Source organism: Lemur catta, chromosome 7, assembly GCF_020740605.2.
Source record: "Lemur catta isolate mLemCat1 chromosome 7, mLemCat1.pri, whole genome shotgun sequence".
Taxonomy (NCBI): domain Eukaryota; kingdom Metazoa; phylum Chordata; class Mammalia; order Primates; family Lemuridae; genus Lemur; species Lemur catta.
In genome coordinates, this window is record NC_059134.1 from 96,074,203 (window position 1) to 96,099,242 (window position 25,040).

At 38.4% G+C, this 25,040-nt stretch overlaps 3 protein-coding genes across 3 annotated transcripts; 1 reads left to right on the top strand and 2 right to left on the bottom strand.

The window, feature by feature from the left end:
- The first annotated feature begins 482 nt into the window (after window positions 1-482).
- LOC123641856 (olfactory receptor 1013-like) lies at window positions 483-1,418 on the top strand. The gene has a single exon (XM_045556790.1). The coding sequence runs from the start codon at window positions 483-485 to the stop codon at window positions 1,416-1,418; it is 936 nt and encodes a 311-aa protein (XP_045412746.1).
- A 2,076-nt stretch (window positions 1,419-3,494) lies between these two features.
- LOC123641931 (olfactory receptor 9G4) lies at window positions 3,495-4,433 on the bottom strand. The gene has a single exon (XM_045556872.1). It carries the CDS (start codon window positions 4,431-4,433, stop codon window positions 3,495-3,497), a length of 939 nt encoding a protein of 312 aa, XP_045412828.1.
- Window positions 4,434-9,806: 5,373 nt separating this feature from the next.
- LOC123641857 (olfactory receptor 1013-like) lies at window positions 9,807-10,739 on the bottom strand. Its single transcript, XM_045556791.1, has one exon. It carries the CDS (start codon window positions 10,737-10,739, stop codon window positions 9,807-9,809), a length of 933 nt encoding a protein of 310 aa, XP_045412747.1.
- Window positions 10,740-25,040: the final 14,301 nt, after the last annotated feature.

Genomic DNA, 25,040 nt, shown 5'->3' on the forward strand with positions numbered 1-25,040 from the left:
ATAAGTAAAGTCTTCTATTACCTGGAAAATTCACTACATCACATAGGGTCACAAAGACCAGTTACGGCACTGACAATTATGGAACATGTTGCTCCAGCCTCGGGCAACTAGAAATGGCCCTAGATGTTAACTAATTCCCATCTCAACAGTCTGAGAAAAGGGAAATAAACTGTTAAGTTCCCTCATCTGTTATTTCCTTTTTTTTTTTCTTGGCTGTGGAAAAGTAAAATTATGCAAGAGCTTTTGAATGTAAAAACAAAAAACAAAAAACAAAACAAAACAAAATGTATTTTATTGAAATAAACATATTGAAGCTCATAAAACTCCTATCATCTGCCCAAAGCAGGCAAGATCCCTGCTTACTCTTGACCACATAATCTATGGAATGATAGGCGTTTAGCACAGGGAATGCCCTCATTTGATATTGGTTGAGACAATGAAACTCTGCTCTACTCTATTTGCAGGTGAGGTCTTTCTAAGTCATGGAGAGGAGCAATCACACAGTGACTGAGTTCATCCTGCTGGGCTTCACCACAGATCCGGTGATGCAGCTGGTCCTGTTCGTGCTGTTCCTCGGGGTGTACTCTCTGACCCTGGTAGGAAACAGCACCCTCATAGTGCTGATCTGCAATGACTCCCGTCTCCACACACCCATGTATTTTTTCATTGGAAATCTGTCTTTTCTGGATCTCTGGTATTCCTCTGTCTACACGCCAAAGATCCTGATGACCTGCATCTCTGAAGACAAAAGCATCTCCTTTGCTGGCTGCCTGTGCCAGTTCTTCTTCTCCGCGGGGCTGGCCTATAGTGAGTGCTACCTGCTGGCTGCCATGGCTTATGACCGCTATGTGGCCATCTCCAACCCCCTGCTCTATGCTCAGGCCATGCCAACGAGACTGTGCATCTGTTTCGTTATCTATTCGTACACTGGGGGCTTTGTCAACGCACTAATATTAACCAGCAACACATTCACGTTGGATTTTTGTGGTGACGATGTCATCGACGACTTTTTCTGTGATGTCCCACCCTTGGTGAAGTTGGCCTGTGATGTGGAAAGGAGCTACCAGGCTGTGCTGTACTTCCTCCTGGCCTCCAACGTCATCTGCCCTGCCACGCTCATCCTGGCCTTCTACCTCTTCATCATCGCAGCAGTCTTGAGGATCCGCTCCAGCCGGGGCTGCCGCAAGGCCTTCTCCACGTGCTCCTCCCACCTGATCTCCGTCACCTTATACTACGGCTCCATTCTCTACATCTACTCTTGCCCAAGTTCCAGCTATTCCCTGGAGAGGGACAAAATGGTCTCCACCTTTTACACCCTGCTGTTCCCCATGCTCAACCCCATGATCTACAGTCTGAGGAATAAAGATGTGAAAGCAGCTCTGAGAAAACTGTTCACGCTAGCACAATCTGAAGTCTAAATTGATAAATTTCTCAAAGTTGTGCTAAGCGATAGCAAACTGCTTCAGGGAAATGTTGGGAAACTGGATTTAAAAAAAAAATGTCTTTTTCCCTATTGAACAAATTTCTAAACGAAAATTTTATTTTTGTGTTAGGTTTTTTGTTTTGTTTTTGTGATCAGATTGTAATCTATAGAATTATACATTTAGTTCAGTATTAATAGAGGTTTTAAAAATAAGTATCTCAGATGCAAAATAAAAGCATATGTAATGCTTCTGGCATCCCATGGATTAAATTGTACTTTGTTCTCTCCCCTATATTTACCCAATTATTGTTGTGCATGTAATGAATTATGGGGATGTGAACAAAACATAATATGAATCATTGACATTTGGGGAACACACTCCAAATTCTTCTGGTCAAGTATCCATAGAGCTTCCTTGGTGGTACAAGAATAAGAAATGTTGAGATTATTTTGACGAAAAGAGAGAGAGAGTAGTGATGTGTTGGAAAATAAATGCAAGTGAAAGGAAAGATGAGAAACGTCAGAGACAATACAGATGAAGTGGCTACAACTATGTCCTCATTTTTTTTAATTTTAATGAATTTTGTAAATGTTCTCATTCCAGCAATTGCTATAATCTTTCAGTAGAAAAGTTCTAACCTCTGAGCAGCAAACTCCTAATTTGTAAAATGAAATTAATAATCCTTAATTTGTAGTCTTTAAAGGCTGTTAAATAAAATATCAACTATCCCTACCACGTACTGAATATTGATCTGTAAGTTGTTTTCATAATTAAAACTTCTGGTGTAAAAACACAAGCACTGGCTTGAGAATGTTGTTTCATCTGTCTGAACCTGTGACTGGAGTCTCCCCAAGGGCAGCAGCAGGAGAATTCTCACAAGGGACTTCCCCAACCCATCCTGATATCGGGGCCTGTTGGGATTCTAAGACAGAAGCACTAGGTGCTAGGGTGATCAGTGCAAAGCATTTATTTAGAGGAACTTCTATACAGAGGGGGCTGCAACCTGTCCTTGCAGAGGACAGCAAGACAAGAGATGTTCTACCTAGGTATATCCACCATAAGGAGGCTGAGTTACGGAGTTTATGTGAGGGTTTCAGAAATTGGGCTCAGAGCCAGGGCTAGTTCCTACTTGTTTAGCAACATGTTTGATTATTCAGAGTTTCAGGCATCAAACTGAACAAGTTTATCAGTGCCTGGGAATGTCTGAGGTCCACACTGAGTTCAAAACTGCAAGGAAACCACACAGCTGGCCGGGTCCCAGGCCTATCAAAGCAGTCTGAGTTTTTCAGTCAAGACCAAGAAAAAAACGAAGAGAAATAGGGGACCCTCCATACAGGGGTGTTGTTGTTGTCATTATTTATTTCATTTTGTTTGATGTTATTTTCCCTAGTTGGGAGGTATGCTGCTGTATAACCTGAGAGATGGTACTATGGTGTGCTCACTCTGTGTAAAACAGAACATACTTTTAGAAAGATATGCAATTCTAAAGACACACATTTCTTCATGAATTTAGAAACAGTTTTGTTCTTTGTTTTGTAATCTAAACAACTCTTAAACACTTTGCCTCATATTATATTGATGTAGAAGGCACAAAGTTTAAAAAGATATTTTCTGAATACTCAATTAGAGCTTTATGTAGAAATACAAAGGAAATACTTTACTAAAAAAAATTTGTAAAATCTTGAGCAAATGTCCAGGAGTCTCACAATTTCAAATCTTCTCCTTATACAGTAAAGATTGCTTACCACACTTCAAAATCAAGCAATGTCCATGAAACCATGTAATTTCTTTTTTTCCCCAAAACCTCCCAAAGACAACCAACAGAATGAATTTTATGAAAAATCTAGTACTGCAAAGAGGCAAGATACCATCTTGCAGAGGATTCGATAACCCAATGCTATAGATTTCAAATAGTTTGCAATACAACAATGTAATAACAATAGAGTTGTTTGCACAATGTTTCATTGTTTTAAATATAACTTGAATTGAGGTACAGAAATGCATGCAAACACGTCTACAAGCCAATTATTTGGAAAATGCAATAATAGCATTCGGCAAAGAAAATAATCTTCATGTTTGCGGTCGTATGGTCTGTGTCGCTTTCCTGAAGGCCTCTTTGACATCTTTGTTTCTCAGGCTATAGATGAGAGGGTTGAGCAGTGGGTTGACCACAGTGTAGAACAAGGCGGCCACTTTGTCTTTCTCTAGGGAGTAGGTGGAGCTAGGCCTTGAATACATAAAGAGCAAGGATCCATAGAAGAGCATGACCGAGATGAGGTGGGAAGCACAGGTGGAGAAAGCCTTGCGCCTTCCTGACGCTGAGCGGATCCTCAGGATAGCCAGGAGGATATTTAAATAGGAGATCACGATGACAAGGATGCTGGAGAGGACTGTGAAGCCTACCACGCCCAGGAGCACTTTTTCATAGACCTTGGTGTCTGTACAAGACATTTTTACCAGTGGTGGTGCATCACAGAAAAAGTGATCAATGATATTTTTACCACAGAAGCGCAGGCGGAATGTGTTGGCAGTGTGGGCTATGGCATTCATAAATCCCCCTATGTAAGAGCCAGCAACAAGCCCAGTGCAGAGAGAAGTGGACATGGTACCTGCATAAAGCAATGGGCTACAAATTGCCACATGGCGGTCATAGGCCATGGCTGCCAGGAGATAGCACTCAGTGTAGGCGACAACACAGGAAAAGAACAACTGAGCCCCACAGCCAGCCAAGGAAATGCGCTTATCTTCTGACACACAATTGGCCAGGATTTTGGGGGTATACACAGAGGTATACCAGAAATCCAAAAACGACAGATTGCCGATGAAAAAGTACATGGGTGAATGCAAGTGGGAATCAATCCGGATTAAGATAACCAAGGTCATGTTCCCTGACAAAGTTACCAAATAGAGTGTCAGAAATATTCCAAATAAAATCAGCTGCCACCGGGGGTCTGCTGAGAAGCCCACCAAGATGAATTCAGTCAGGATGGTGCGATTTCCCACTTCCATGTCTGCACAGAAGAAAGCCTGGTTACCATGATAAGGGGAAAACATCACTTTATGATTTTTCTATTGAAATAAGTTAACAAGGTTCTCAATTAGATCAACAATTACTAAGAAACTTGTGGAGTCTTATTCCTTACCATCTAGAATTATAGAACTTCAGTCTGTGACTTGGAAAGACAACCATAATTAGAGTCAGACATATTCTGAAAATTGGGCATTTCACTTATTAACTCTTCAATGCAGGGCAATTCTCTTTTTCTAATAAAACGGATGAGAAAAATGAAGCTCATGGTGATGACTAATCACCTCCTGACCAATTGAATAATAATTGTCTGATTGAATAAATATGATATACATGAAAAGAACCCAGCCCAATGTTTGGTACATAGTGAGTGCTCAAAAAATGTCAGTATTCTTCCGTATGTTATTGAGAACTTCCATGTGTCAGGCATTGTGGTGGTAGGAATACAAATACCAATATACTGTACTACTCCTGCTGCTATTAGTACAAACAGAAAAACAGTTATACATTACCGACCATGTGCCAGTTACTATTCTAAGTTCTATACTTAATCTATTTAATTCTTACCACAACTGCTTAAGATAGGTGATCTTATGAAGCACCAGTTATAGTTGATGAAACGGAAGCACAGAGAGGTTAAGTAACATGCCCAAGATCACAGAGCTGGTATTTGGATGAAGAACTTTCTTAGCTAAGAATATGTGCATTCAATGGTTAACCCATTTACCTTTCTTATAGGTGAATACTTGTATTTCTTCATGTTCTCCTAGTTAAGGTAATGCTGTAGCCTTCTTATGACCTGAAAACCTCTTACAACCCCTAAAAAGAGCTACAATTTCTTTTAAGAATCCTTCATTTTCCACTTTTTTATAGTTAACTTGAGATTTATATGCATAGCACATATATTTTTGTTTTGACAGAGAGGATGCCAAATATTTGGGAGAACCCAGTTTTTGGTGGCAAGGCATTTAGAAACCATGAATTCTTTAAATTTTATATCTTGAAGCTCCAAAGCTCTCATAGAAAAGCTAAGAAGATGTATCTAATTAAAAACTTTACAAAATTAGGGCCAATGTCCCAGTAGTCATGTGACTTTGGTTACAGCTATTAAGGCAAAAGGAGAAAGCTAAACTAAAAGAAGATATTGATCTATTTCAGTGTTTAAAAGATTTACTTACAGTGGTAGAGTGACTATAGTTAACAACAATATGTTGTGTGCTTCAAAAGCTAGAAGAGAAGATTTGAAATGTTCCCAAAACAAAGAAAGCATAAATATTCAAGGAATGTATATCCTAAATATCATGATTTGATTATTACAAATTATATGCATATTATCAAAATATCACAAACAACCCATAAATAGGTACAATTATTATATGGCAATATTTTTTTTTTAATTTACCTTCAAGCAAAGCTGGCATCCGTGTTGTAACTAGAATGCAAACTCAAGACCTCTACCTGTTGGTCAATCTATTGTTCTTCCTTTTAGGGAAGCAAGGTATGGATGTCCGAATATTCAAATGTAGATGATAATGTTCAGTGAGTATGTGATTTGATTGATGATATTGCACTAAAAGCAGCTTGAGGACACACAGACAATTTCACTTCTCTTTTAGTATATTATGCTACTCTTTCATTAGCACATAGATTACAAATGCTTTAGTTGTACACCGAAAGTTCCATAAGCTAGCTTTATCTTATCTTTTTACCTCTCTCTCTCTCTCTCTCTCCTCATGTTTACTCATCTTTTGGAGCTTCAGCCAAACTAGGTTACTCACATGATCAATTTCCCCATAATAATGTCACACATCCTAGGAGCTTCACAGTAAGATATATAGTGCCAAGCTGTCATAAACTATAATTTTCATTCCGAATATGCACAAGCTTGAGTAGAAATGTCTTGGTAGAAATTTATGACTGTTATATCTATAATGAATAAAATTCTGGGTTATAGCCACCATCTCATTTATTACTATGGACATTGTTTGCTATTTTATCACCTATCTATACAAGGTAACATAGCTGGGAAAGATCATTTTAATATAATATCATTTGGGAAGAAATGGATTTACTATAATTCTTGTTTTGACTCTAAAAGTCAAATAACTGATAGAATAAATTTTCTAGTCTATTGCTCAAAGTCTCCCCAGAAGATGAGCTATTTAAAGGACATTTGAAAAATAAGAAGAATTGAGCCAGATAACCTCCCTCTGTGGGGCAAGGAGAGGAAAGAGAAATCCCATCATAAGAAAAGTAGGTATCAGAGCTTTCACATGAGAGCCTGGACAGCTAAAGAAACAGAAAGAGGTTAAGTAGACATGAGTGGGAGTGGTGCCTCAGATGAGACAAAAGAGTCACCAGAGAACAAAAATGTTCAGAAGCCATGCCAAGGATTTTATTCTTTAAGTCAAAAAAATTGAAACCATTGCCATTATGAGGAAGTGACATGATCAGATATACTTAGTTAAAGTTTACTCTGGGGCGAGGCAGAGGCATGGTGGCTCACTCCTGTAATTCCAGCACTGTGGGCGGCCAAGGTGAGAGGATGACTTGAGCCCAGGAGTTAAAGACCACCCTGAGGAACATAGTGAGACCCCACCTCTACAAAATAAAAAAAGGGAAATTAGTCAGGCATGGTGACATGTACTTGTAATCCCAGCTCCTCAAGAGTCTGTGGCAGGAGGATAGCTTGAGTCCAGGAGTTGGAGGTTACGGTGAGCTATGATGATGACACTGTGCTCTAGCCCAGGAAACAATAAATATTTGAGACTTTGTCTCAAATAAATAAATATGTAAATCAATAATAAAGTTTACTCTGGCTGCTGGTCTGAAAATGGATTGAAGTTTCTACTCTCAACGCAAACTCTGAAATCCTCATGTCTCTGTTACCAGTTGATACTAAATTTCTGATAAAGGCAGAAAATAGGGGCCTTAAAAATTCTGCGTAGATTTACTAGAGATTGTATAAAGTGGAATCTTATCCTGGTAAACAACATTCAAAGACCATCAGTTTCAATCTCTCCTCTAAATAGGAATTTCTGTTTACATAATAATTTCTCCTCGGAATGCTGTTGAAATCTAAACACAGATCCTTTAAAAAATATATGGGTTGGTGAGAAGGGGCTGAGATGGCAGACTAGAAGCAGCCTGCACATGCCGCTCTCGTGGAGAAGATTGAAGGTGGCAAGTGGATATCCACCTTCATGTTGATCATCTACGAGAGAGCATTGCAAATCAAAAGAGAGGTAACAGGAGGTACCCAAAGTGAAAGAGAGGGAAAAGAGGTGACTTGCTCTGCAATTTGGAGGTATGCAGGGAAACAACTACATGTGGTGAAGGGACAGAGGAGAGAATCCAGAGCTCTGTACTCCTCCCATGATGGCTGCTATCTCAGCTGTGGGAGGGATCTTTCACTGCAGGATGGATGCAAAACTGATGTAGGGAGAAGTCTAGAGACTGTACAGCGTCACTGCTTACCCCTAGTTGGGAAGGTCAGTTCTTGAAAGTGACACCCTTTTCCCTCTCCTCTGGTATTTGATGTGCCTTCCTTGGACCCAATATATGTATTTCCTCAATTTCCCTTTGAGACACCTCCCCACACAGCAGCCCAGAAATAAGAACCTCAATCTACAGAGACACAATTAGGGTTCACCTGGGATTGGGGGATGGTATATTAATGAGGATGTGATGAAATGAATGGTGTTTCATTAAAAGTTGACCTTCTTAATGGATCTAAGTCACAAAACAGTCATTGAATATGTCTTATAGTTGAATTTCTCTAAATTGCACTAATTCAGCTTTATAAGAATGTATCCTGTGGTCCATACTTTTTTCTGTGGCATATGTTCCTCTCTCTGTCCAGGCTACCTTTCCTTGCCTCCCCCACTGGGGAACTACTATCCATCCACATTGTTTTGGTCTGAATTGTGTCAAAGCCCTAATTTCCAGTACCTCAGAATCTGACTGTATTTAGAGATGAGGACTTGAAAGATGTGATTAAGTTAAAATGCAGCAGTTAGGGCAGGCCCCAGTCCAATGACTGGTGTCTTTATAAAAAGGAAATTTGGATATACAAATAGACACCAGGGATGTGAATGCACAGAGAAAAAAACTATGTGAGGACACAGCAAGAGGGTGCCACCTGCAGCCGAGGAGAGAGACCTCAGAAGAACCCAACCCTGCCAGCACTTTGAACTGGGACTTTTAGCCTCCAGAACTGTTGAGATAATAAATTTCTGCTTTTTAAGCCACCCAGACTGTACTATTTTGTTACAGCAACACTTGTAGACTAATATACTCGGTTACCAACACTAAGAGCTTTTTATATTGGAACATCTCTAGTTTTACATATAACACTACTAAAATTAGGAAATGTGATGTATTGCAATGAAATATTATATAATTTTTAATTAATTCACACATAAAACTGAAAAAAAGAAGTCCAAACATTCATTAAGCCTTAATTGTTATCAATCCCTGCTTTACCCAACAGCGATTTTCACTGTGATTCTTCCCTTGGATATAAGGTGTTTTTTTTTTAAATCTATCTCTGTCTGGCTCTATTTATGTGTGCTTTGCTATCTATATTTTTCTTTCTGACCATTTCATACAGCTGCTATAGTTTTGTCCTTGATTTTTTTAATTGTTAGGGAGACTACTGTTTTATAGAAAGTACACAGTGATTCTAAGTGATGATATTTGTTCTCTACTTCATCTGTTGCCAAGGAAATCTGTTATCTTTACATTATAGCAAGCCAAGAAATGGGAACCAGAAAATAAACCTTGTTTTCCTAGGGCCTTTTATAGTAGATATTTTAATATGACTTCCTAACTCTCTCTATCCTAAAAAGTGAAGTAAGTACCTTTTATCTTTTTAGTTTTTTGTTGTTATTTTTGTTGCTTTTTTAATGAGTTTTGGGTTTACATTCCTGTTTTCCCACCAACGACTATATAATTTGAAGTAGGTCATTTAATCCATTAAATCCTGACAAATAATTCTGTAACCAGTTATATTATTTCCATTTATTTAGTTTAAAATATTATAGATACAAACAACTTATAAAATGTTAAATGAAAATTTTTTAAATACTGCTTTCTTTCAAACTTCTCAGACTCCCAACAATTTTATAGCTGGCATGAATAGCAGTTTTTCCAAATGCCCTAGCTTCATTCATTTAAAAAATACATTCAAATACATTGGTGCCAACTTAAGAAAAATGCAGACTGCTCATCCCACTTTATACAATTATTTTTTAAATTTATTATTATCTTATTGATTTATAAGAATACAGGTTGATATCAATAACATGGAAGTAATCTATTTTTAAAAAGCTTTGTTTATCAAGTATTTTTATTTAAGAAAACTTAATTCTAGCTAACATTTTCTTCAAGGTATCTTTGACGTCTTTATTTCTGAAGCTATAGATCAAAGGGTTCAACATTGGAATCACCACAGTATAGAACACAGACACCACTTTATCCCGTTCCAGGGCATAGCTAGTGCTTGGCCGGGAGTAAATGAAGAGGAGTGTACCATAATACAAGGTGACAGCCGTCAGGTGAGAGCCACACGTGGAGAAAGCCTTGAGGCGGCCCTCAGCGGAGCGGATCTTCAAGATGGCTGCCATGATGAAGAGGTAGGAGGAGAGGATAAGCACAGTGGGAGCCATGATGTTGGAGGCCAGTATAAAATACTGCACGGCCTGGTAGCTGTCCTTCACCTCACATGCCAGCTTTACAAGTGGGGGCAGGTCACAGAAGAAATCATCAATGATGTTGCCACAGAAACTCAGGGTAAATGTCTCACTGGTGATGATGGTTGAGTTTACAAAACCACCAATGTATGAAGCTGCAACAAGACTGGCACACAACCTCGGGGACATAGCCTGGGAATAAAGCAGGGGGCTGGAGATGGCCGCATAGCGGTCATAAGCCATGGCAGCCAGCAGGTAGCACTCACTGCAGGCCAGCCCCGCAGAGAAGAAGAACTGGCACAGGCAGCCGGCAAAGGAGATGCTTTTGTCATCAGAGATGCAGGTCATCAGGATTTGGGGGGCATAGACGGAAGGATACCAGAGATCCAGGAAGGACAGGTTTCCAATGAAGAAATACATGGGTATGTGCAGCCGGGAATCAGTACAGATCAGAGAAATCAGGGTGATGTTCCCTAAGAGACACATGACATAAATGATGAGGAAGATGAAAAAGAGCACTCGCTGTAACCCCAAGTCTGCTGTAAACCCTAAAAGGATGAACTCCTTCACCTTGGTGAAATTTTTCTCATCCATTGATTTTGAGTTTCTGTGGTCCCTTTCTGTGAAAAGATTAATACATATATCATGGCTTAAGACATTACTGTGTGTTTCCCCATCATTTGCCATTCTAGATAATTGAAAAATCCAGCTGGGCACAGTGGCTCATGCCTGTAATCCGAGCACTCTGGGAGACTGAGGGGGAGGATTGCTACAGTTTAGGAGTTTGAGACCAGCCTGAGCAAGAGCGAGAACCTGTCTCTACTAAAAATAGAAAAAATTAACTGGGGCGTGGTGGTGCACATCTGTAGTCCCAGCTCTTTGGGAGGCTGAGACAGAAGGATCCCTTGAGCCCAGGAGTTTGAGGTTGCTGTGAGCTAGGCTGACACCAGGGCACTCTAGCCTTGGAGACAGACTGAGACTTTGTCTTTAAATAAATCAGTAAATAAATAAATCCAACTGATTCATAGTTGTTGTTCATTGTGGGATGTGTCTATGCCGAACCAGGTATCGTTCCTTTTGGATAACTGGAAAATCAGTTCTAAGCTACCTTGAGAGATTAGTTATTAGGCATATTAACATAATAACATAATGTACATCACTTTAGATTTTTCAATCTAAGTTTTCCTCCTTTTGGGAGAGGGTGATTTGTGTGTCTTCTCTTCTGGTTGCACTTAGGGTGCTTGAGGACCATGTGGATGGTAGGACCCTCAAATGGACCTGGAAGTAAAGTGAAAATAATACTCATTGTGTTCATATTGTGAGCTGAATTTCCTACAGAATAAATAGTTTTTGAAAACAAAAAGAAAGACACCATCTAAACTGAATGGTTCATGGAAGGATGGTAGAATGAATTATGACCCACAAAGATATTCAGGTTCTAATCCCAGGAAACTGTGAGTATTACTTTGCAAGGGAAAAAGCTCTTTGTGTATATTTTTAAATTCAGAAAGCAGAAATGAGGATATTATCAGGGTTAACCCAAAATGTAATCACAATTACCCTTAGAACAGGGAGGCAGAGGGAGATTTGACCACAGACAGAAGAGGAGACAGCAACATGATCGTGGGAGCAGAGATTAGAGTCATGCAGCCACAAACCAAGAAATGCCAGCAGCCACAACCAGCTGGGAGAGAAAAGGAATGGATTCTTCACTAGAGCTCTGCACGGAGCGTGGCCCTGCTGACATCTTGATTTTGACCCAGAAGTGCTGACTTCAAACTTCTGACTTCCAGAAGTTACAGAGAACAAGTGTCTGTTGTTTTAAATTGTCAAATTTGTGGTAATTGGTTTCAGCATCAGTAGGAAACTAACACAGACAATTACAGAACACAACCTCAGAGTCCTCTTTTCCTCAGAGGTAGGAGGAGTGAATGGTGCCAGCCAAGGGGGACGCAACATCCTTCAGAGGGCTCCTATTACCACCGACCACACTCAGACAAGGGTGAGATTATGATTGCCAGAGCTCTAGATTGGCCTGGTATGATAAATTTCTGTGAGGAGATCCAAGGTTTAAAAATCTCTTTCTCTAGGAAAACAAAACCAAACAAATTCATCTTGGCCATTGTGCTAGAACATGGATTTAAAATTGAGCTACAAAAATAATCGCTCTCTCAGAACTGTACCTTTATGGCGAGAGACAATTTCTTTTCACTAACCTTTTAAGAATCTACACTTTTTTACTTAAACAAATATTAATGCTGTAGTTATTATCAAAGTATAAGTTCTTCATAATAAACAAAGAGGATTGGAATAAGTGACGTTTTGATGTTTTTTTAAATCAAGATTCTTAGGTGCTGAGGTCATTTTTAACAAAGCATATTCCTGGCAGCAGTTTAGGACCAAGAATCAGGAGACCTGGGTTCTGAACTTAATTAGCCATTGCCAATATTAAATAAAATGATTACTTCCAGAACTCTATTTTCTTACTTGCTCTTTTTTTTAGTTCAGATGGACTTTATGACATTACAAAGATGAGAAATCACTTTGAAAACTAGAAGTTAAAACCACATATTGCATTGTCTACATTTGATGATTTCATCTCTGTGATCCATCCCTCAGATACATCTGTTTTACCTCCCAAGAATCTCCAACTGTACCTCTACTATGACTGCCCAGATTTTTATGTATGCTTCTGCAGAAACTGTCCTTCCTTAATATGTGGCTTTTATGAAGCTGAGTAATTGATTACTAGACCTGTTTTCAAAATTCTATTTGGGAATGAAAATTGCAAGAGACATTTCTTCCCTAGATGAAAACCTCTCTTATTTTCATCTACAATTATTAATGCATAAAGTATACAAAAGTGTGAATGTATACACATATAAATATGTACAACAGTGTTTTTTTCCAAGTAAAAAGGGTTGAAGCTGGCTTAGTATGAGACATGACACACTAAGACACCTTTACTATTTACACTGGTAAATTGCATAAATTAAGAAACTGTGAAAAGGAAAAAAAAACTGAGCATAAAATGAGCTGGGAATAAAGCCTATTGTATACCAACAAGTCCTATCCACCACTCCATATGGACCACAAATTTGACTCAAAATTTTTGAGTAGCTCATATATACAATGAGAAGTGTCCAAAAACAAGCAAATGAACCAGAAGTTCAGCTAACACATTACAATTCTTGATATTAACTTTGAAATAATTTCTCCCAAGGTTCCTTGTACAAAGAATGAGTGAAAGATAATACATGATATATTGAATCATATTCATATATATACATGTACATATATATATATATATGGAGAGAGAGAGAGAGAGAGAGAGGGAGAGAGAGAGAGAGAGAGAGAGAGAGAGAGAGAGAGAGGAGAAAGAGTTTTCTTAGGTTACATTTACTTGCCATTCCTTCTTAAAGCTGGCTTCATACACTGTTGGACTCGGGCACTCAGAAAACTTCTCCCCACAATCATCTCTCCTCCCTATCTATCAAACAGCCCCTTTGACCAGGAGGAATTTTTGAGAAGTGGGTCCCTCTGGGAATGGTCACACCAAAGGGAGCTGATCTTTCAGTGATCTCTCAGTCCTCTCCAGGCTTAATGCACCTGCTGTCTGCACCATTCAGTTTGGTCCTTTATCAGATATTTCTTGAGTTATATACTAGTTACAAATGTATAGTATAATCCCAAAGATATGTATTTTTTCACTCCTCTTAAGGAGCTTTTATCTCCTGTGCTGCCTACATAGAAAAAGAAACACTTTAAAGTTATGAAAATATTGACCCCTTGTAATTTTTCTACACATTGATCTATGCTAAGAACTAAAAAGTTATTTACAAGATAACAGGGGAGAAAACAGTGGGTTATAGTGACAGAGCATTTAAAAGAATGAAAAAAAACATGTCAAAAACATGTTTAGCTATATGTTTCACTGAAGAAGAAAATAAAACCTGAATAGATGACATTTGGGAACACTTCAGTTTTCTTCTTCAAATGTAACTATAAGAAAGAAAACCCTATTCAATTTCATAAATTAGAATTATGTTATGGTTTGATTACATTATGTTCATATTGTGATTTATTGACCTATTTTTCCTTGGGTTAATTAAATAAAATACTTATTTTCATGAACACAAATGATCACTTCATTTGAATTTCACCTGAAACCCAGAATCTTCCACATTACCCTAGAATAAAAAGTGCCTTATACTCACTCCACAGGAATCCTCTTTCCAATAGTAACAATACTGAGAGACCATATAATCATGGGCATCTCTTTGGGATTTGCTGATGAAAAAAAGGTAATCTTGGTGTGCTATTCTTGTGCCAAGTGACCAATTATAATGCTCAGTTATCTTTCTGGAGTGAGGTGGGGAGAGATCATTCATCATTAATAAAATAGATCAAATTAACCTAAGAAAAATCTTTTTGACATGTGAGTTTCATTTATGGATAGGAGGTAAGAAGAAATAGGAAGTGATGATTAACTTACAGGATAACCTGTAAACAGGAGATGTTCAAGAATCACTGCAGTACAGAATGATAATAACACTGATAATGAAAATACTATAGAATTTTAGTCCTGAAATACATTTACAATTACTTTTTTAAGTGGCCCATCATGTAAATAATCACATGGAGAGTCAGAATTTATTGATTGCCCCAGAGTCACATGGTTAAAGCAAACTTCATCACTGCATCAGACCATAAGTATACTGATTCACGTTTACGGAGCAAGTCCTCTATGCCTGATAGCAAACTAGATACTGCAAGAAATACAGCTGTGAGGAAAGGTAATGTCTTAGGTGAGCTTACTGATGATTAAGAGGCAAACTAAGGACAGTGATAGCATCGGTCTGAATCCTAGGTCTACCCTTCACCAGTTGTGTGACCAAGAACAGTGTGTTTAAGCTCACTAAAGCCAAGTTTTCTTATTTATAAAATAGAAATAACTTGTCTTCTTCATAAAGTTATTGTGAAGATTAAATGAGGTCATATACATATAAAGGTTTTTGAATGCATGTCAATTGAAAATTAAAAAACAGAAAAAGAAAAAATAATTGAAAATTAAAATAAACTATATATATGTATGTATAAATACACACAAACATATATACATATATATGTATATGCATATATAGCACCTGTCATTGTAAAGCTTATAGCCTTATGGGGGATAATCAAATAATTATATAAATTTATAGTTATACATTATGACTAGTACTGTGGAGATTAATAAGGTTGCAAAAGATTGTATCAGATGACATGGGATCTTAGTGATTTATCTAAAGAGGTAATATTCAACCTGAGAACTGAAGGATAATAAAAGTCATTTACCAGTGAAAGTGGGTCTTGGAAGTGGGGATTCCAGGCTGCTGAGAGTAGTGGATACTGGAGGAAGAGAAGGAAGTTCACAGTGGCTGGAGCTTGGAGAGATAAATAGAGCAGCACCAAATTGGACCAAGAGGTTGGCAAGGCCAGACTGCACAGGGACTGGGTAGTCCATATTCATGACTTTGGAGTATATTCTGAGTTCAATGGAGAGCCATTGACAGATTAACTCAGCTATGTGGTATGGTCAACTAAAATTAAAAATAATACTCCCTTTAAGATGTGAAAAATAGAAATGTAAAGGAAGAGCAAGCATTTGAGGTGACTATTACAGAAGCCCAAGTTAGAACAGATAGCGTTTAGACTGGGTTGATAGCAATGGATTTGGTGAGAAATGAAGCAATCTGAGAGTTACTTAGGAAGTAATAAATATATATGGGAGTTGGTGAAGAAAATTTTTAACAATCAGATACCTCTGGTTTTTTATTGTCTATGAAAATAGCTCCTTTCCTCTCTCTAAAGAAAAACAAAAATAAAAACTTTTAATGACTTTGTCTAAGGCAGCCTTGCAAGAGATGCCAATGTTTCCTCAATCCCTCCTCCTCAACAGGTTGTCTTTGCTTCCAGGTCCAAGGGAGATGTTAGATACAACTGTAACCCAGATGGGGAGTACAAAGACTGTTCTGGCAAAAATGAGGAGGCATCTGAGGAGGCGTAGAATTTTGCTAATTGTCACAGCAGGATCTGGAGAGAATGTCAGTACTGGATACTAAAGGTGTCAAACTAAGGTGGAGACCATGAATAATCCCAACAGAAAAGTCTAATTAATACAGTTGAGATGCAGCCATCCCCTACATAGAGTGCAGAAAAAGGCTCAAAAGCTGAGGGACATAAGAATGTTGGAGCAAATCAGTTATGTAAAAGTTGCTCAACTAAACCTGTGATTCTCAAATCTTTTGACTTCAGAATTCTTTTATACTCAAAAATCCTTGAGGATCCCAAAGAGATTTTGTTTACATGGGTTATGTTAATTGATATTTGTCATACTAGAAATAAAAACTAAGAAATTTTTATAATGTGTATTTATTAATCATGTAAATATCAATAAAAAACCCATTCCATGTTAACATAATAGGTTAATAATTTAGATCACTACATTTCCATACCAAAAATAATAATCAGAGTGATATTGCTGTGTATGTTTAATACAAGACAGTTGAAATTCTCACATGTGCTTTTACATTTAGTCTATTGAGATTGGTTGTTTGGCTGAAATAAAGGAAAAAATTTTATCCTCAAACAGATAAGCAGTTAGAAATGGAGAGAATGTTTATTCATGAATGACCTTTTCAGATAATTCTGATACTCTAATAATACACAAAAACTCACCAAGTAATATTTTCTTAAAGGTTAATCACAATGGAAAATGTAAAGCCAATGTCAGTAATATCTTGTATACTATTATGAAAATAGATTTGAAGACTTGAAGAAGTCTTAAAAAGCCCAAATTTGTCTAGACCACACTCTGAACTGCTGCTCCAAACATAGCCCTTGAAAGAGTCCAAAAGACATTCTTTTCACCAAATGTAAGGCAATGCATTTGTGAGAAATCATGAAAATCTGTGTGACTATGCTTAATAGAATGAAGATGCCAGTAAGATACTGACACGAAATCAGATTTCTTGATTTCAAGAAGAAAAATGGAATCTTGTAGGGCTGCAGCTAAGAGGAGTCTTAAAAACCTCAGAGAGATAAGATGTATGACTACTATAATAAGCTCCAGGAATCGACAGTTGGGATAACTGAGGGATAAAAATGATATGGCACAGATTGTGCTAGGTCACACAGCTAGTGACTTGCAGAGACAATTCAAACCCAGGTTTTCTTAACTCCAAAACATGTTCTTTGAAGTCCTACACTGAACTTCATATCTACCAAGTACACACAGGTACTATGTCAGTCTCTGGGAACTAATGAGAACTAAGGTATGGGGCCTGCCTGCAAGGAAAGAATAGTTCAGTGGGAAAAACAAGTATTTGTAATCAAATAAGCACAAGAAAATGTTTAATAGATATATATTTATGTAGAAGCTACAGTGATAGAGAAAAGGAATGATTGTTAGACAGTATTAAGGGCAATAAGGAAATTGCGTATGTGTCCAACAGAATGTGTACAGTGAATGAAGAGACATTAATTTGTCTTTAAAATTTAGTAAACTTTCACCAGTTGATTGGAGGGTGTGCCAGTTATTAAGCTATTGCCTCTTAGCTTCAAACACATTCATAGTCTCCTTCAGGATGCGCTGGTGGGCTCTCTGCAAGCCACATTCCTCCTCTGCCTGCCAGCCTCCTGTTAGGTTCCAAGAGATACGAGAAGGTGGCTAGAGGGTGGGAAAGGATAAAGGACTTTCTCCTTGCTATTTTTCCTTTATGTTCCTACCCACGTCACCCTAGCAGTGATTTTTCACCTAGACTTTAGCAATGTTGTTCAAGTAGTAGCAGTTGATTCCAGTTTGCAGTTTGTCCAACATTGGTTGAACCAGCCTTATAACACCACCTCAAAGACACCAGCCTAGGTGGGCAGAAAGCTCGAGAGGGAATACGACAACTGAAAAAAAGTCTTCTATCCTTTTTTGAAAGTCTGTATCTTTTGTCTGTTTGCCCTACAGTGTACCATGAACTATGTGTCTGTGTCCAAAGGCCACATTTCTAGATATCTAGATGCCTGTGCCCTGATTAAGCCTTTCGCCAGCAGGTACTTCCTCAGCTCCAGGCTGATGATAGTTGCAGCAGAACTTTCTCAGTGTTCATTGATTAGTGATCAAATATGAGAAATTATTTTTGGCCAACTTTACTGTTTTTATTTTCATGATGCTTATTTTAGACCAAGTGAGAAATAAAATCAAATAGGTCCCATTTAGCCCACAGGCCAAATATTTATTGAACACCTACTATGGACAATTTATCCAATTATGCGCTAATCCTTAGAGGTCAGCAGAGAACAAAGTAGAAACAGTCCTTGTCCTTGTGCAGCTTAGGGTTCAAGTTGTCACAATTCGAGAGTAACACATTACGTATCGTGACCGTGAGAGCTGATGTGGCTTGCCCACAAAAACAAGAGTTAATGGCAGAACCAGCATGATCAGAACTCCTCACCATGCATTTTGTAGCTCTGAGATGCTCCAGCACTGAGCTTCTATCTCCTTTTCTAGCCTGAATGGTTTTCTCTACCTCTACTCAAGCAGGAGTTCTTGATTTGGGTCTGTTGATCACTAGGGAGAACATGGACAGGCTTCAAAGAGTCCAAGATTCTTCTGAGAATGTGCCGGGGAAGTCTTATTTGGGTGCTGATCTGTTCAAGAGGGTATTGGTTTCCCAGTATTTATAAATATATTTAATAAAATCAATATTATTTTAATTACAAATAATATATAAACATTTGTCTTATTATATAATTATGTATTCATGTGGGGATGGCCAAAGAGTACATTCCAATTTCAGCTTAGCAGGGGAAGTCACTTTCTTGGAGAATACTTGCTGTCGTGTGGTGAGTGAACGCAGCACTCCATGAGGAGTCCATCCATACATGTTCTGGACAAGGAACAGCACCTTCTGTTAGTCAGGCTCTGCTGCTCTAAATACTTTTATAGAATTTACATCCTTTAAAGTATACGTGACGAGGAATCTCTACTTCAAAGAGTTTATTATATTGTATTATTTACATGTACTTGTGATTGTCAGTTTCCCTATCTCTTCCCCTCACCATAAGCCCCAAGAAGGCTAAGTTTGTATCTGTTTTTGTTCACCAGTGTATATATCCCTGACCTAGCAGAGTCCCTGCATAGCACCTAGTAAAGTAGCATTTGACACATATTTGTTGAGTTAGGTAATTAATTAATTAATATGCAGATACGTGATCATCTTTAGGTATTTTTTAAATTTAAAAAACTGCGGATTCATGTGCACAAACGTCTTCCCATTTTCCTTAGTATGCCTATTAAAAATTAATTCATGTATACCCTTGCAAACAGATAATTCTGAGGATGGAAATACAAGGAACTATTAAAGATGATCACTGTAAGAGAGGAAAGATGGTATTCTGGGTTGTGACAACTACTCAGTGCTTATTGTGTATTCATTTGCACACCTTATTGGAATATTTACCATGAATAAATATTATTTTTCAATATTGGAGCATAACACCAAACAACAAATTGTATAAGTATTTCCAAATAGAGAAAACAAATTTCTTGTATTTTTCATGATTTGTTAAAGGGAAAAAGAATTCCACACTTTTATATAAACCTTAGCAGCATCATATCTAATTATTTAAATTTATTTTATCATTTCAGAACCTTCCCTCAAAGTATTATAATGTTTGCTCTGTGATATATTTGATATACGTGTGTGTACACACTGTACACAGACACAAAGTTTATAAATATAAAAAAGACATAATTACATATAAATACATAAAATATATTTGCATAGCTAATAGCCATTGAGTTTATACTTAATGTCTCTCAGAGAGATCTACGATTTTTTTTTTAAGTTGGATAGCAAACAGAACAACATGGAGAAAGAGGAGAGCAATCATCACTATTTCTCTGAGTGGTTAATGCTATTTTCTTCCCTTGCTGGCTTCATCAGAAAGTACCAGGAAGCATTGACTTATTTTTCAAAAAAAATCTCCATATGTCCCTATCATAGATTTCCAAAATTCCACAAGAACGTAATTGTCTAATTTTTCATCTTTTAAAATGGTAGGTCCTTAGGGAAGAGTCATGAGTTAATAATAAATGCTTAATATTCCCTTTCCAGTGTGATAACTATTTGAGCTCTGCCTTCCTCCCTTCTGTCCTTCCTTCCATCATTTCTTCCTTCCTCCCTCTCTTACTCTCTTCCTTCCTTCTTTCCTTTCTTCCTTTATTTCTTTATTTCTTTCTCCCTTTTTTCTTTCCTTTTTTTTTCCTTCCTTTCTTTATGGGTAGGTATTGTGGTACCCTAGAGGGAGTAATTTCTCAAAATATCAGGAGGAACATGTTTTGGACCAGGCTGGGTTTCTAACTAACCCTGTAACCTTGAGCAGATCAATTCCCAGTCCTCTTGTTCATTCCCTTACTTCACAAAGAAAGGGCTCAGCCCAGATTGTCAATTATCAATTCTAACATTTCTGTGACTCAAAAGAAGTACATGTGAACTTAGAGCCTGAGCAAACAGTAAACATCAGAGAAAACTATTGCAGCAAAATGCGGACAAACTATTCTTGCCCGTGCAGGACTGAGGCTCCAAGGCCACCAGTTGTCATAGTTTCCCTCTCTAACAAGGTGCCCTGGGCATCATTAAGAATGATTGGGTGCCCGGAGATGCACAATTACCAAACTTGGAGGAATTTTTTTGCCTCATTCCTAAACAAGTTTCAGAGAAACTAATTAATCAAGGCAATTTTAAATAGGAAAAGTTCCTGGGTGATAATTGCATCCAGCTTCGAAAGGAATCTCCTGGGCCCTGGCAGGCCAGCCGGCAAAGAAAGACAGGCCTGGGAATGGGCAAGGCGTTTGTAAATTGACACAGGCAGGAAGGCCACTCTCCAGCATTATTGGCTCATTAGTTGCTGTCTGACCTTCTGAGGGCTTGGTCCCTTGCCCTACAAAACAAAACAAAACAAAACAAGAATGTATTCCAATTCTGCAAAACCCAGCAAACCCAGGAGATGAAATTTACTCATAAAAATTGGAAGCTGTGGGAAAGGCTGTAGTTCAAAGCCTCATTATGTTGGAGAGTGTGGGTCTTTCCACTTCTAGGCCTGAAAACCAGCTCTTGATCTAGAACAAATTATTTAAGACTCTTGAGTTTCAGTTCCCTCCAATGTAAAAGAAGGTAAAATAAATAATAGTTCCTACAGTTACGGAACTAAATGAGATAATGTATTTAATGTGCCTGGAACATAGTAAGAGTTCGATAAATATCCATTGTTATTTTTTTTAGCCATCACTGTCATTATCTCCCAGACTATTTCATTAGCTCCTCCCAGGTCCCCTTCACCTCTAGTCATTCTTCATTCCTGATCATCCTACACAAAGCCAGCTCTCCAACTGGGCAGCCCTACACATTAAAAATGTCTATACGTGGCCCCTTCCTCCAGAAAGAATAAAGCCCTAGCTCCTAATTAGGCCATAAAATGACTCCATTTACTTTTCCATCCATATCCCCATCCTTTAATTCTCAGTTCCTACATCCCAGCTACATCAGAGTCTTGTCACATCGTCATGCCCTTGCTCGTGCTATTCTCTCCATCTGGTATCTTTCTCACTATTGCTACAGGTCCAGATCCTACTTCCACCACCAGTCTCAAAGACAGCCTCCTCTGTGAAACCATGGACCAGCCTAACTCAACGTGAACCAACCTACCTTCCTTCCTTCCTTCCTTCCTTCCTCTAAGTCTCCATCAAACCTGTGTTCACTTCCTGTGACCATCATATCATCATAAATTTTAGTCATTTATACATTAGCTCTGCTATACCTTTCTGGTTATTTTTATTAATAGCAATACTAAATAGCAAAGTTGTATGCTATTTTAACTTTAATAAATAACTGTTATTTCATTGCTCACAAATAGTTATTTCTCCATTTTATAAATAAGGAAAATGTGGCCCTCCTTGAGAAGCAAGGTGGCTGCTGAGGATTACAAAGAACGATAGTGACAAAGCTAAGTTTCAACGTCCGCTCCTTTGACTTCATATCCAACGATCTTCTCAAATAGGGTTCATTGTTTTCTTGAATTTATCTGGACAAGAATGAATGCTATAAATAGTTCTTATGCTTCCCAGGCCCCCATATAATTACTTATGTATCTGCCAGGAGATGAGTTGGGTCCCAATTTTACAAAAGCAAAGTTATGTAAAAATTATAAATTTAATTTCCCAGCCCTGATCCCTGCTGCCCCCCTCTCTGCTCCTTTCTCTCCCTTCTGCAGAGCTTTTCCCCCCCTCCACCCCGAGTGCCCGGGCCCAGAGCCTCCGAAGAGCCCGCAGAATCACTTCACCAGGGCAAATCCACGGAAAAGGGCTTGGGTCTTAGTAAGTCAAAATGGAGGAAGAGGAGCGGCAAGATGCATTTTTCACACCAGAATAGCATAAATTAAATATCTGGAGTCTATCCACTGACAAGACTGTTAAATCAGTGGTGTTGCCAGCTGGTAACGATTTCTAAATAGGCGAAACAGGCTTATTCTCAAATCCCAGCCTCAGCTGAAAATAAATAAGAGGAGAGTTACTATTCTTGAACAGAACAGTAGAGAATTAGGTGGACATTCTGTAGGGAACAACTCATCATTCTGCTCCATGTTGTTACTAACAAAGTTGAACTGGACTGAACTGGTTCTGTGGTTACAGTTTTCAGTATTATGAATAATAGATACAACCCCCGAAACAGTTAAGTAAAACACAGTCATCTCAGGTGGCTGGCTGCATTCCATTAATGCCCATTTGGATTGTGTGACTATGATCCAAGAAGCTATTCAGGAGAAACATGACAAAAAAGAGAAAGAAAAAATAGATATACAAATGTAAGTTCTAGGACGGCAATGGGTAAGTTTAGCAAGAGGCAATGATGATAGAAATATGTAAATCCATGTATTCAGTGCTTATTGTATACCAGAGGACAAGCAAAAATTTTACGGAGAGTCTCATCCCAATTGCGATTTCACTATAGTACATCCGAAACACTTTCCCATAACACCAAAAATAAAAAGAAAGAAAGAAAAAGCTTCCCATAAATGACAGTCCACGATAAATATTACCTTCACTTTACATACAAGAACAGATTTAAAGGTAAAATCGCACAGATAATTCATCAGGGATCCAGTACTCCTATTCTCATATCCTGATCCAAGATACAATTGGGGAAGAAGTTTTCGTGTCTCCCTAAACCCCATTTTTTCCCTACAAACTGAAAGCATTTATTATAATGGGTAGGATACAAATATTACTTAAATTCCAATAAAGCTTTTTTGAGTAAATTAAGCAGTTATTTCTGTTTGCTTGTCTATACAAAAAAAATTTTATTTTTTGACTTATTTACTGTAGGAATATAAAACAGAACTCTGTTTATGTACATTTTTTGAGTTATGAGAAATCTCACAGTAAACTAAAAAGTTGTAGAATGTTGTAAAGTATGGGTAGTGAGGGATCTGGTGATAACACAGAAATCAATTATCTTACATGCAGCAACATGTAGGGATTGTCACATCAAAAAACACCTTTATCGATGTTCCAATGATTTAAAAATAATATCTATACATTGAGCATTTAGTATAACTAAGCCCCAAACTAGGTACCTAACATTTATTATCTGATTTTAATTATAACAGGTTGCTAAATGTTGTCTCAGAGTTTCATCAAGGCCCTTGAATCAAGCACAAACTGCTAGGTGCCCAAACTGGCTGAATTCTAAAGCAAGTATATGGACATCTGCTTGCTAAAGGTGTGGGAATATCCCATACTGATTCCTCCAGCATTAGCAGATTGGATCATTCTTCTCTGAGCTAAGCCTAGAGGAGAGGAATTTGAGAAGAGCAGGTGAAGAGCTTTTGGGGAGGATTTCCTTGCAAAGATTGCCAATGTGCTACTCTATTCCCTTTACCCAAGAAAGAGCCTTCTAAAGAACCACAGTTCTGGGAAGGGCCCACTCTTCCAGGGCATGAAGGGACCAGGAGGCATCTGTGTTCCCTGTGAGCCAGATATTATAGGCCTCGAGGAAGGCGGAAGGTCTGGATTATCTTAAAAAGGAACTCTGGCAAGGCAACATCCTGGACAGAGGATGGAGTGGGGGTGGGGTGTTGTGAGATGATCATGGCCCAGGAGTCAAGGCCAGAAGCCAAGGAGCTGCTGGAGGAACCATCCACGTCCAGCCAGAGCAGGCATTGTCCTCACAAGGAACTGAAGGATTGAATTCACAGGTCAAGGATGGTGGGAACAGGAGGACTCTGGCCCTAAGAGACCCACAAAAGCATCCCCCCCAGAGAAATACCCAGCAACTGTGGGTTAGTGATTAAAATATGCTGACGCCAGGTGCCAACTACTCCAGTCTACTTTTTCTGCTCTTTCCCCTCTTCTGTCAATCTTGGCATTTGATCTGGAATAGCCGCACAGCAGCGGTAGAGTCAGAAAGCAGATGCAGCAATAGAGAACCCGATTTGCCTGCTTTCTCCATCCACTACAGGCTCAGAGCCTGAGACAGGGCATGAGGATGTTAATTGGGATGAGGGTGTGTAGTTTGACATTACAGTGGATTGAACTTTTTTTAATACTTAGAAAAGGAAATCATTTGTTTCTTACTTCTGAGTGAAAGGAAAAACTATTAGAGCAGTCTGCAATGTTAACGAGTAGCAGGGAGGTTTGAGATCATGGCATATTGAAGAGGCAGGGATAAAAAACATAATAAACTTCCACCTGCTGTACTTTAGCTCCTTCAAGAAACAAACTCTCAGTGCATTAGGTGTTATTAACCCAAGTTTACAGACAGAATTAAAAGACAACCCTAAAACCACAGAACTCATGTG